Source organism: Eufriesea mexicana, unplaced genomic scaffold, assembly GCF_001483705.2.
Source record: "Eufriesea mexicana isolate 0111107269 unplaced genomic scaffold, ASM148370v2 scaffold5301, whole genome shotgun sequence".
Classification (NCBI taxonomy): domain Eukaryota; kingdom Metazoa; phylum Arthropoda; class Insecta; order Hymenoptera; family Apidae; genus Eufriesea; species Eufriesea mexicana.
In genome coordinates, this window is record NW_016913252.1 from 48909 (window position 1) to 62793 (window position 13885).

General features: G+C 29.9%; 2 protein-coding genes across 3 annotated transcripts in view; one reads left to right on the top strand and one right to left on the bottom strand.

The window, feature by feature from the left end:
* Window positions 1-361, top strand: part of LOC108551956 (acetylcholine receptor subunit alpha-like) — a 34632-nt gene extending 34271 nt beyond the window's left edge. For both annotated transcript variants that reach the window (XM_017906300.1, XM_017906298.1), the window contains exon 13: window positions 1-361. In XM_017906300.1, the coding sequence (XP_017761789.1) occupies window positions 1-115 (115 nt within the window). In that variant the 3' untranslated portion in view covers window positions 116-361.
* Window positions 362-5384: 5023 nt separating this feature from the next.
* LOC108551946 (uncharacterized) lies at window positions 5385-7056 on the bottom strand. The gene is made up of 6 exons (XM_017906290.1): window positions 6844-7056; window positions 6389-6681; window positions 6084-6227; window positions 5904-6018; window positions 5628-5805; window positions 5385-5548 (listed from the first exon to the last, which is right to left on the bottom strand). Exons 1-6 carry the CDS (start codon window positions 7054-7056, stop codon window positions 5385-5387), a joined length of 1107 nt encoding a protein of 368 aa, XP_017761779.1.
* Window positions 7057-13885: the final 6829 nt, after the last annotated feature.

Sequence of the window (13885 nt, forward strand, 5' to 3'; positions counted from 1 at the left end):
AGCAGGAATTATCCTGCAGGCGCCAACACTGTACGACGATCGCATTCCCATTGACGTGCAACTATCTAAGATTGCTTCCACCACTGCCAAGCCACACATCGTCACGAGTCTCTGAGAGACAATTGTTCAATTTCGTTACTTTCACGTACGACGCATGCTCACATACACACACATGCGTTTACACATCCACATACATATACATTGTCTTACGAAACAACGTAAGAACAAATATGAAATGCGTTCACGTTGACCAGGGACTCTTTTTGAAAATGGTACTTATAGGTTGTACAGAAAATCTGTTAATATTAATTGACACCGATAACCTCCGATCACCATTTTGTTAAATTTGAATGACCTAACATTATCGTTAAAATATTTCTAATCCCGTTATTAAAATACTTCGGTGTCAGTTCTTTTAGTTTCACAAAAGTTGCAATTCTTCTTCATGAAAATTTATTAATATACACAAAATGATATATATTAATTTGAATAGATGTTAATGTAAATGTATCCAAGTATTTTCCGATTTTGTTGCGATTTAACAGGTTCTGTTATTCTTGCGAACACGAATAAAATAGAGATTTTTCGTCCCTGGTGTTAACGACTGAAAGACTGAAGCCTCAGCGAGTCTTCGACTTTTCGCGTGAATTATTCGACTAAAGGCCAATTAACTGCTGTTTGCCTGCTCAAGGCGAGGATTCTCAAAATATACGCACACAAGCGGTCAGAACGTAGGAATAAAGCTATCGAAAATGGATAAAGGTGGATGAAAGTTAGGTGAAATGGAAATATAGTAAATGTAATTAGACATATTTCTTGACCTTGACTGCATACTTGAAAGTCATATTTCTACGTAACATAATGTTATGTTTTTCCTGTTTTCACATAAAAAAGATAAAATACTAGATGCAGAGGGTAAGAAATATGTTTTTGCATAAACATTGAAAGCAAACGATTTTTGACTCGTGGTTTTATTGTTAATATTACAAATGAACAAAAGATGTGTAGGAGATCAGGTTGTCAAAACATGTACACAATGTAGGATTAATATGGAGAGATCTAAAGAGGGTTCAATTTGATGCCAGTTGCATTCACAGTACAATTGTGATTCTTTAAGAGAATACTTTGAGAAACAAATTTCATCTGAAATCATTTTTAACAAGGATCGAAAATAATAGTCATAAAAATCTAAACATTCAATAAGAACGAATATTAATTTGTTTAAAATAAAAGAAAAAAGAAACACTAATGTTCCGCCAACTTTGTAGAACGCTTCAAAGAACGCAACTTTGCTACTGAATAGCATTAAAGTGTTCTTGTATCTCGTTATACATAGCAAAGAAAAAAAATTGTAGAAAAAAGTGGGACCGAAGTGTTGCATTTTACACACAACATAGTTTCAAATTGAAAACAATTTTAAAACAAAGGACGATCAGCGACGAACCGAAGTACTTATAAAAGATACGAAAGGATCACAATCATTGATGTACATGGCATGGAATTTGACAAAGCCTGTTGCAGACTCAGGAAGAAAGAAGAAGGGAAGGAAAAAAATATTGAACAATTCGCGAAATTTACATCGAGCCTGTAACAATGGGGCCATATTTTCACAAAATAAAAAAAAAAAAGGAGGAAGAATAGAGAAAGAAATCACGTATCTCTCTAGTTGTGAAGCTATAAATTCTAAATATCTGCATCCACGTAAGACGCGCAAAATGGCGTAAGAGGAGAAAACGCGTTGGGCCTAAGAAAGTTTCACCGACTCAACTTTTATTGCTCATAATACGTAATATGTTCGTAATAAGGTATACTTTCATAATTACGTTCGTTCCAGCACCACCGACGAACCGTGAAATGTTTATTAGACATATTAACATGGCGTGCATGAAAAAATATGAAACCAAGGTGAAACGCACGAAGAAAAAAAAAAAAAATAAAAACGTTGCAACTCTTTATTATTGCAATCGCGTTCCGAATAATTTACTGTCTTCCTAAGCTGCGAAATTAATAACTTACTTTTGACGGGCAGTAGTCATATGTTTCTGGTTTAACTGCCCAATAAAAATGCAAAAAATAAGCGAAAAAAAGAAAATGATAAAAAAAGGAAAATGAGTAGAGCCTGATTGGTAAATTACTAGTTAAATATATATGAATAGCCAGGATTTTATGACTTAAAAATGAAGCAACGATCCGCTGCTTAAAGATCCTGTTGACGAGATTTTTTTTGGCCGCTGATCGTAGAATTTTCCAGTCCTATTACTTTAAAAAACCTTGGCTCGTCGTGTATACCATGACGAACCACAAATGCCTGCCACCAGTAAACAAATACACTGAGAACAAAGAACATTTTGACAATTTTGTATGCACCACTCCAAAAAAACTAATCAATTACTCAACGATAAAAATTCATCTAGCAAATGTTATTGTTATTATTGTTTGTAACACACAAAAGTTTCTTTTGAGAACGACAAAGTTAAGAAAAATGTTTGAAGAAAATAAAAGAAAGAAAGAAATAAGAAAAAAAAAGAAATAAAAAAAATTGGCTTGACGTTGGCGTGGTCGTCGCACCGGTATGGATTTTACACATGAACCCTATGTTTCTTAATATTTTTTTATTTGTATTCTTTGTTGTTTGAGAGAAAGTGTGAAAGCCATCCGCGTGAATGTGTAAAGGATATTAATGAAATAAAAAACAAAAAGTAGAAAAAAGGAAAGAAAAAAGAAACTGATTATACGTTATTACGAGGAAATAAGCGCAGTGATAGTTACTCAACGTAAGTTACAAAACAATTTAACGATATACATATATAAATATTATAAATAACCATTACCACACACGATAAAAGTAATATGGCAAGATATTTTGTGAGTGTGTCTATAAGCTCGATTATAAAACCTACGTAAATTAAGCAGACAGTTTGTCTTGATTCGCGAAATCGAGGATGTTATTCCCATAGGGGAAGAGATTTTATAAATGGTGTGTTGAACTTTTAACGGTCGTCATTCACATGAAATGGCCTTATATTCAGCACTCGGACTCACAACGCATTCAGGGAGAGAAGTGTTGCTATATTAAATGTAGTTTTACTCGTCGGATTATGCGTAGCGCATAATCAATCAACCTATGATTAAATGTTTTATCATCGATTCAATTCTGTACTTTCACTTTATACAGGATTTTCATTTGTTAATAAGAATAATATATTAATTGTTCCAATTTCCATTTTCATAATTGTGACGAATTTAATTTTAAATTAAGTATATTCGAACGTAAGGAAATTATTTAGATAAGTTACTGTCCAAAAATACGTCAGATTTTTTTTAAATACTTCGTGCTTGAGATATTATAGTGAGGCATTGGGTTTATACGAGACATTTCAAACTAAGTGTCAAATGAAGCAGTTATTTAAAAAAGTAAAAATTTAATTTTTTACTTTTTTACGTTTTTTATATTTTTTAAGTAGGATCTCATAACTCTATTTTGGTATCTTAAAAGAATAAGCTCAATAAATCCTAAAATAATGACATCAAAACAATCTAAGGTCCTAAAAGAAATAACTATATTTAAGAAACTAAGGTGTAACTTTGAGAGTGTCTTGTAAATAAAGCATTAACACCTTGGTCCTTATAAATTGTACTTTTTTGTAACCTTGGACTGTACAAAGATCATTTGACATGAACTCAGTGACATATTGTTTTTTTCCCTTAGTGACCTTAGATTTTAAGTAAAAATGTCTATTATACTCAGTAGCTATTTCATATGACACTTAATTTGAATCATTTTACCCAATATCTATTTGCAGACAAAAATTATAATTCTTTAGTTATATTGGAAAAACATGTATTTACATATTTGCAAAACCATAGGAACTCTCTATGACATCTCCCTTCAAATATTGATATAAAAATAAGATCGCTTGAATAATTTTATCATTAATTGTTGAATCGAAAAAATGTATTATGCATTTGTATATCTGAACGGTTTATGTATAAGTTTCTAAACCGAATGTTTTAACAATTTTTAGAAATACGATATTATCAAGGCATACGACGCTGCCATCATACTGAATACGATTTTATTCAAACATTCGTTTATAATATTTTTCATTAAACTGTATAACATTGTGGAACAATTCAGCCTAAATACATGTACTATATTTTATTGACACAGTCCAAAATGATCGGAAATAAAACTTTATATATCTAGGAACAACGTGTCATTTAAATAGCTTTTCTTTGTAGCAAAATGCACACGAAAAACATGCTTCAATTCTTAAATATTTAAGTTTAGATACTTAATTTTTAACTCTGTAGTGTATTTTATACAATGAATTATTTTTATTCTTTTGCTTCTTACATATAGGAATTTTATGTTTGAATTTAAGAAGTTGTAGTTATTGAGTAGCTACAAAAGGATAAACGATAAATTTCATATTTTCCTGGACCAACATCTAATCCTATAGTCCTTGTATTTAAATCTATACATGTAACAATTATATTTTTTTATTTTCTAAACAGTGAAAATTTCGAAAAATGAATACTATTTAAAATAACATTTGACTGAAGTCGAAGTTTTGAAATTTCAGCTGTTTTATCAAAATTACAACTTTATTTTTCAAAGATGTATAGCTCTATGTCGCAATCTTTAGTTATTATTTACTGTTACAAATAAAATAATGAAATTTAACATTTCATATTTTGTTACAATATACCTCGCAATATTAGTTCCATAGAAGCGAAGGTAATATTATCTTAACAAATAAAAATGAATAATGAAAAATAATACTTCGTCATATAGATCTACATATCGTGCCTGTAGCTTAATGATCAAAGAACGAACGACAGAATTGTATGAGTAATATATAATACATTTATACCGCATTATTGAAAAACCTAAACTTATTTCTTAAACTAACATTCAACAAATAAATTTATATTAAGAGCTATTGTTTAGAAGTAATTATTAAATGCCTAAATTTAAATTAGTAATTTACAAGATACTCATACGAAATACTGTTTTTACATACCCTTGTATAAATACACACTTTGCAAACTCGACTGTAACATTACTGAAATATTTAATTAATCACACAAACCTTGAGAAAGGTTTGTATAAGATGCGAAAAAGATATTATTACTTGCGAAATGCACCATTAATTTGTAAGTATGTAAATGATAAAACTTTCTACATAAACAGGTGTATATCTATAAAATTCTTAAATAAATTTGATTTTTATACTAAATACAAAATTTTGTGCATATTTCGTTTCTTTTTTTTTCAATATCTTCCATCTTAAAACTTTTTATAAATATAGCTTGCAACTAGGAATCTTTGAATTATCTTAAGAAATATAAGCAAGTTATTCACCTTCAGTTTTACTACATTAATTTATATTCTCGTTTGTTTGCTCCTTATTTATTTCTGCTGTTTCCATTATTTCAATTAATTTTTCTTCTTTCTTTTCTTCTATAGAATTGATTACTTGTATAGAATTACTCTGTTTTGCCTGCCTAATTCTTTTGATTTTTTTCTTAATAGCCACAGCACCTAATTTTATTTAAAAATCATAATTATTGTCATAATATGTAAATCATAATATGTAAATGTTTTACTGAAATATACTTACAAAACAATGTTTGCCAGAGTTCGGTTTTTTTTGATGTTCTATTAACTAATTTTTTTAAAGAATCTCTATGTCGTTTTTGTATTCCTGCTAATTCAATTGCTTCTCGTGTTGGAGAGGGAAATAAACAAATTTCTAACCAATGTGTAGCTTTTACACATCCTAAAAGTCTAAACCATACCTAAAAATTACATTTTTTAATAAGATTAATACTGTTACACCAAAATAAATATTGTAATTTAACAAAAAATTTATAAATAAATTATTTAAGGATATTACAGAATCTAGACATTCCGCCGTGAACCAGAGCCATAAGCCAAATTGCATTCTTGAATAATTTATATTTTCTGGCCATAACATCAATTTTGGTACAAATAATGCATGTAAATATATCCTAAAAAAAATATTTATTAAGAACATATTACAATTAGAAATATATCAAATTTCTACTATACTAACCAACTAAGACCATGAAGACAAAAAAGTAATTTTGATAACTTTCTTCCACTATAATGAGATATGCATAACAAAATTCGACAAGTATCTATTATAATAGTATTAACTGCTGTATAAAATAGAAAAGTGCTCACTATTGTACACCACCTATAAAGATTACAAATATCATACAATATTTTTCAGAGTTCCCATCATTTAAACAGACATAGTAGCTAAATTACAATGAATTATTCTATGTTCAAAAAATATAAATAAAGTTGTACGAATGGACAAGCAGGTGCTAAATATTAAAATATAAGCTTCTTTACTTTTTCTGATACGAATTCATGATGAAAGATGCAAATAACAAATTGGCCCAGCCTTTTGTCCAAGCTCCATTGCACAAAATTTCTATTCCTGCCCGATGGAAGTAAAAGCTTTTATGTAAAATGACACCCAATTCCTCATGTGTTATTTCCAATTCTTCAGAGACGAAGTTCAATGTTTTAATTGTGGGTGATTTTAGATAACAAATGCTACCAAAGCAAAATCCACAATTCCACACAGCCTTGATTATTCTATTTCTCTGCATCAATGGAATGCGCATACGTCGAAGTAACGACTGTGTTAATAAATGAAAATTATCAAATGTACTGTCAATAGGCTTTGTTATCCATTATCTGCACTCTTTGCAAATAACCCCAAAAAAAAAATAATTGACAAATTCATTAATTAACACAACATAATACATAACAGAAGCAAAAAATAAATTGCTGAAACTTACATTAAGACACTTTTCGTACATAAGATATAAAATAACCCAAAACAGAATTAAATATCCGAGCAATACATCAAGCTTTTTTATTTTCGTAGCATTTATATACTGCACACTGGATGTTTCTTTATCCCATAAATTAGAAACGATTGGTGTAAATTGCGAAATCTCAAAAAATGAATATAGACCGACCATCCAACCATTCGCAGTTTCTTCCAACATTCCTAATCTTTTAAAATTTACTTTTACTTTAATATAAATGTACTATTGTATGAAATTTTGTAATTGAAAATGGTAGAAAATCATACGAATGTAAAACTACGCAATGACAAAAAACGGCATTAAATATCTGCTGTAAATATATTAAAAACTTGGAACTTCTGTGCCTTATTTAGATTCACCACAGAATGTAATCATATTCATAAAAATGTCTGTTAGAATCACTACCAGGAGGCTGCAATATTGCTTCCAATATGTGGTGCCCCCGCTTGGTTGCAGCGCATATCGGGCCTTGCTCTGTCGGCCGAGATGCGTCAGCACCATCCGCGCAAACAAGTTCTTGCGCTATGTATCGTCTTCTAGCACTCTTCCGTCATGGCCAGCACCGCCTTTTTCGTAACGTTTTAGTTACGTTTTAACGTAACAACCAGCTAGGGATGATTGTGTTTGAATATAAAATGTAAATGTTGCATTAAGGCACAAATGTGTAGAAATATCTGTAGTAATTTGGAAATTATAAAAGCAGCAGAAATAATTGATTGGACCAATAAAGCCAACGTTGAAAGGAGGTAAAAGGTACGTCTTAGCTGCTGAAATATTATTAGCAAAGGATTTTTTTTTATTATAGGAAACTTACAAACATGATTGTATATCTGCTTTTAAAAATTTAACTTATATACAATATTTACTTTTTAAATTTCTATATTAATATATTAAATAATTTCTAATTTGAATTACAATAATAAATAATAAATTTTAATAAATTTGATTTTAAAAGTATTTTATAATAAAACTAAGTTAGAATTATGAGCAAAAGAAACTCCAAAGGCATGTAGAAATTTCATACAATTATGTATGAAAGGTTATTGGGATGACATTATATTTTACAGAAATATCAAAGGATTCATAATACAAGATGGTGATCCCACAGGTACAGGAGATGGCGGTAAAATATATGGAGAGCAATTTAAAGTGAGACTATATTTAAAAATAAAATGAATTCCTTTTTTATTAAGAAATAATTATTGGATATATGTGTTTTAGGACAAATTTGATACAAGATTACATTTTTGTCGACAAGATTTAATTGCTATAGCTAATGTTGGAAAAGATGACAATGATTCCCAATTCTTCTTTATTCTTAGTTCTATATCAGATTTACAGAATAAATTTACAATCTTTGGTAAAGTTACTGAAGAAACAATATATAACATGCTTAAACTTGAAGAAGCACTTGTAGATGAGGTAAATTTAATGTTTACAAGAAAATATATCAAGAATTGATATAAATATAATATTTCCTTTTTTTTGTAGAATGATAGACCACTTTATCCTCTAAGATTGATAAAAACTATAATATTGAACAATCCATTTTTTGATGTTATACCAAGAATAATAGTACAGGAAAGTGAAGAAGTAAAGGACAATTCGAAAACTAAAACAGCAGCAGTAAAGTAAAAATCATATATGTTTGCAAAATTTAGCCCTGATAGTATTGTTTTTTGCAATAAAAAATTTTGTTACAGAAATTTCAATCTTTCATCATTTAGTGAAAAAGCAGAGAAAGATGAAAAAGAATTTGTGCAGAAAAATTAAATAAAAAGTTTAGTGGTAAGGGCAAATCGGCTCATGATTATTTAACTGATCCAAAATTAAGTTCACAACCAGCTGTTGAACCACCTGGACATGCAAATAAAAAAAAGAAGGAAGACCGTAGTCGCAATTGGGAAAGTAAGGATGAAGTAAAGACTCAAGAAGAATTAGAAGTTTTAAAGAAAGAGAAAGAATTAGTTTATTGTTTACATTATAATTATGTTATGGAAAATAGGAATTTTTATTGACTGTCTTATATTTATATTTCCAGAGCAATGAAGGAAAGGATAAAAAATAAATTGACAGATGCAAAAAAGGAACTGAAGAAAGTAGAAAATTATAAAATAGTTGATGTTGAAGATGATAAAGATATAAAGGAAAATGAATAGGGAATAAAGAACTTCTTATGAGGTTTAACACGAGAGAAAGCCGAGGAGATGCGCGATAAGAGAGATAGATGCAAGATAAATCAATATCTAGCATTAGTAATATAACTCGCGTATTTGAACAGAATCATTTGCAGTAGTGTGTATATGTCTATAAATATTGTTACATATATATATGGTCATTATAATGATAATTATTACGTGATATATATTACGAAATATCTTTTTCTCGCAACGGTCTGTGATACGAACATCTGCTCAGATTCTAATGTCTATATATCATTGTTTATTATGTCGTTAACAATTAATGTGTATATGTGAAACTTTCAAACTGAATAAAAGATACCTAAGCATATAACCATTGCAGTTTCATTTTCTTTCTACTAAGAACAAAACCACGCATCTTCATCTGTGATTTCATGTTCAACGGGCTATTAAGAGACTAAAAAAAAGGAAGAAAAATGTGTTATACTTATTTATGTCCTTTTATTGTTTTGTTTCTCCCGCCCAACGGGTCACGTGATTTTTCATTCGGCAGTTTCGATCAACGCCATCTATTATTTGGGTCCAAATGCTCCGAAAGTAATAGGAATATAGAATAGGCAAGGAGGTCGACGAAGTGCTGGTCACGTGATAGACGAGGACAGAGAAGGGATAGTAAAGAATAGAATGGCTCCGGCAGTGAAGAATTATTAATTACTTAATTTCTGTAAACAATTTGTGAACTTTTATAATTTCATTGCAAAGCTGGAACTTCAGGCTACATTCTTATATAATTTTCGTAAAGAATTTAACTCTAAATTGTAAGTTATTAAATTTTGTTTTATGGCGTCTATGATTTCGTAACGGCGACCATCACGACCTTCCGTGAAAATATTTATTACTAAACGAAACTAGAAGCAAAATGTGATCAAAAGTTATATGAGAAGATTCGTAAGGACATTCTCTTTCTAACGAGTGCATAAAGCTTCATAAATTAATTGCGTTGTGAATAGTAATTAATGAAAAACCAATGACGTCTTCGACAACAATTCAAACATTGCGTAGAATAATAATTAAAAATTAATTAATTAGGGACAAATTTATATCGAAAAATATATTGGAAAGTTCTTGAAGGATCTGCCTTTACGATGCAATTATAAAAGTTCATAAATTAGTCGCAGGAATCGAGTAATTAATTAATTCTCTAATAAAAATTCAAAAAGGAACAGTCAGCGCCGCTTAGAGTTATGTATTGGAACTAACGGAGGACAAGCTTCCAAATAAAAATCATAGGCGGCGCAGACCGTTCCTTTTTCAATTTTTATTAGAGAATTAATTAATTACTCAATTCCTGCGATTAATTTATGAACTTTTATAGTTGCATCGTAAAGGCAGATCCTTCAAGAACTTTCCAATATATTTTTCGATATAAATTTGTCCCTAATTAATTAATTATTAATTATTACTCTACGCAGTGTTTGAATTGTTGTCGAAGACGCCATTGGTTTTTCATTAATTACTATCCTCAACGCAATTAATTTATGAAGCTTTATGCACTCGTTAGAAAGACAATGTTCTTGCGAATCTTCTCATATAACTTTTGATCACATTTTGCTTCTAGTTTCGTTTAGTAATAAATATTCTCACGGAAGGTCGTGATGGTCGCCTTTACGAAATCATAGACGCCATAAAACAAAAATTAATAACATACAATTTAGAGTTAAATTCTTTACGAAAATTATATAAGAATGTAGCCTGAAGTTCCAGCTTTGCAATGAAATTATAAAAGTTCACAAATTGTTTGCGGAAATTAAGTAATTAATAATTCTTCACTGCCGGAGCCATTTTATCCTTTACTATCCCCTCTCTGTCCTCGTCTATCACGTGACCAACTCTTCGACGATCTCCTTGCCTATTCTATATTCCTATCACTTTCTTGATTTTTGAGCCCAAATCATAGATGGCGCTGATCGCAGGCGGTAAAATTTGTATTTATTCGGCAATAGAAAATTAATAAATTTCCAAGTTTTTGTAATTAAATCGTGAACATTTATAGCTGCGCATCAAAGTTGGAATTATAGGCAACATTCTTATACAATGTTTAATTTAATAATTAGTTACTAGTAAATAAGATTGCTATAAAAGTTGTTTTTCTTGTATAATATTCTTATTAAGTAATAAATATATACTGGCCTAAGAGAGGGTAAAAAATAAATTTTTTTATTAAGAAATTTTATTTACAATGTTTTCATAGGCGAAAAGTAAATACAAAATAAAAAGTAGATTGAAAAGATAATATTAACTTATGAACCGGAATCGAAGAACCCCAGTCCTTGAGGATAGTAATTCTCCACTATCATCATTAATCTACTACCCCAATTAAAAGAATATGGAAAATAATGATACAATACGTGGAGTAATAAAACTTTAATCGTAAATATCTCAAAAGTTATTGAGTAGTTGTCCCTTTAATGATATATTTTCTTAAACTGCATGACGATATCTACGATCCTGCAAAGTTTCAACTAAATCGGTGACCCGAAGATTTTGCACTCTCCTTGTCAGATTAGGTAGAAAGAACATAGATTGCGCCTGGAGGTCGCCTAACTCCACGTGACTTGCGGACAAATAAATAAACCAACAAAACGACATAAATAACTAACACACATTCCCCTTCCTTCTTTTTGTTTACTTAAGAATTCCATAAAGTTTTCTACATTCTTTAATAAATTCAGCCAAAAACAGTGGTTTTAATTAGACAATCAGCATTCATTTCTTTATCTGGCAGACGACAAATATCCAAAGGTACGCCTATACAACGCAATTAGAAAAGTTCATAAATTAATCACAGAAATTAAGTGATTCGTTAATTTTTTTTCAAGTGAAGAGGCGAGTGTATAGGAAATGAGAAAAAATTGCAAACAAATACTGGAAGCATTGTCGTGTACATGCAGGTGTACCTGCATAACACAAAAGAATGTAAGTCTTTGTATTAACACAACCTTCAGTTGTAATTAAGTAGTGTAAGTTATGAGCCATTGTTTTTCCACCTTTTATTAGTGATAGCAGAACTTGGTTGTGAAAAGATAATATTCTGTTAAAATAATCAGGCATGTGCAACAGTAGCAAAATATTGGACGCATGGAATATCACCAGCATGGAGCCATGAGATGCCAAAAATTATATTTTATATTTATATTTATTGAATTATATATTATATGTTATAGCGAGAAAAAATTGATGGAGCAATACAAATATGTTATAATATAAGTATTGTATTCTAGGTCAGTTAACGACAGAACATACAAGATAGAAATATTTGATGGTCAAATGAAGATTCAAAAAATGGAGATGGCTTAGGCAGACCAAAAGGAATGAAATTAAGATAATATTCTGTTAAAATAATCAGGCATGTGCAACAGTAGCAAAATATTGGACGCATGGAATATCACCAGCATGGAGCCATGAGATGCCAAAAATTATATTTTATATTTATATTTATTGAATTATATATTATATGTTATAGCGAGAAAAAATTGATGGAGCAATACAAATATGTTATAATATAAGTATTGTATTCTAGGTCAGTTAACGACAGAACATACAAGATAGAAATATTTGATGGTCAAATGAAGATTCAAAAAATGGAGATGGCTTAGGCAGACCAAAAGGAATGAAATTAATTTAGGTGATGTCCTCTTATAATAACTGAGTATAGAGAATACACTGAGATTCAGGGGTATGTTGTATTCCTGATTTAAATAAATATTAATATCTGTGGTCAAAGTCAATGATCATCGCTAATGTGTTATGTTTCAGAATTATGGAGTTAAGGTAGATAAAGAAAAGAGAGTGGTTGGAAAGAAAGCAGTGAGAAGGGGAACAGCATATTATGTCGAATCAAGAAACAGGAAAGAGACAGCATATGTATCAACAGAGGATGTGTGCCATTGACATGCAAATATGAGGATCATTGAAGAAATGGAGAATGAACACTTTGTAATAGTTATGATAGGTAGTAGGTATAAATTGAATATAGAGTCCAAATGTTGCTAAATGATAAATGTAGAAAATTAAATCTAAGCTCTTACATAGAGAAATATTGTTGACCAGCACTAATGTGTTATATTTTAGAATGATGGAGCTGAGGTATATAAAGAAAAGAGAGTGGTTCGTATGAAAGCAGTGACTCGAAAAGAATTGGAAATAAATCTATAAATAAAGAAGCAATAAAACTTTAATCATAAATATCTCAAGAACTGTTGAATAATTGCAGCTATAATGATATATGTTCTTGAACTGCATGACGGTATCTATGTTTCAACTATGTCGGTAATCGGAAGGACTTGCACTTTCCTTGTATGAAAAAACTCCACTAAGTACTTGACTAAACACTTGGGGTCACCATTGTTCTGATTCCGGAGGCGCGCTACAAGTCGGGCAAGAGCACCACAGATATCTTAACTATAATTTCAAATTTGAAAATATAAGATTAATGTTTAAATGAAAACATAATTTTTAATTTATTAATAAAAAAACTATTTAAAAATTATTTTTTCCATATGAGTAGATTAATTTAAAAGACAGATTTAACAGAACAAATTCATATTTTAATATGATATACCTTTATTGTGTAGTTAACATACACATTAAGCTATCATAAAGTTTCACAAACTATTATTCTGAGTCCTAAACATAACACGCAATACTAATGTTATTTCATATAAAGCGGAGTTTTTATATAATTTATGACTTCAATAAATTTACTTCTTACTAGTGAACCAGTGATACGAAATTATTGCGCTTGGACGTTTACAATACCATGTTTTGGTGATCGATGAATCGTAAATATGCTTCGTTCGTAAAGTGAA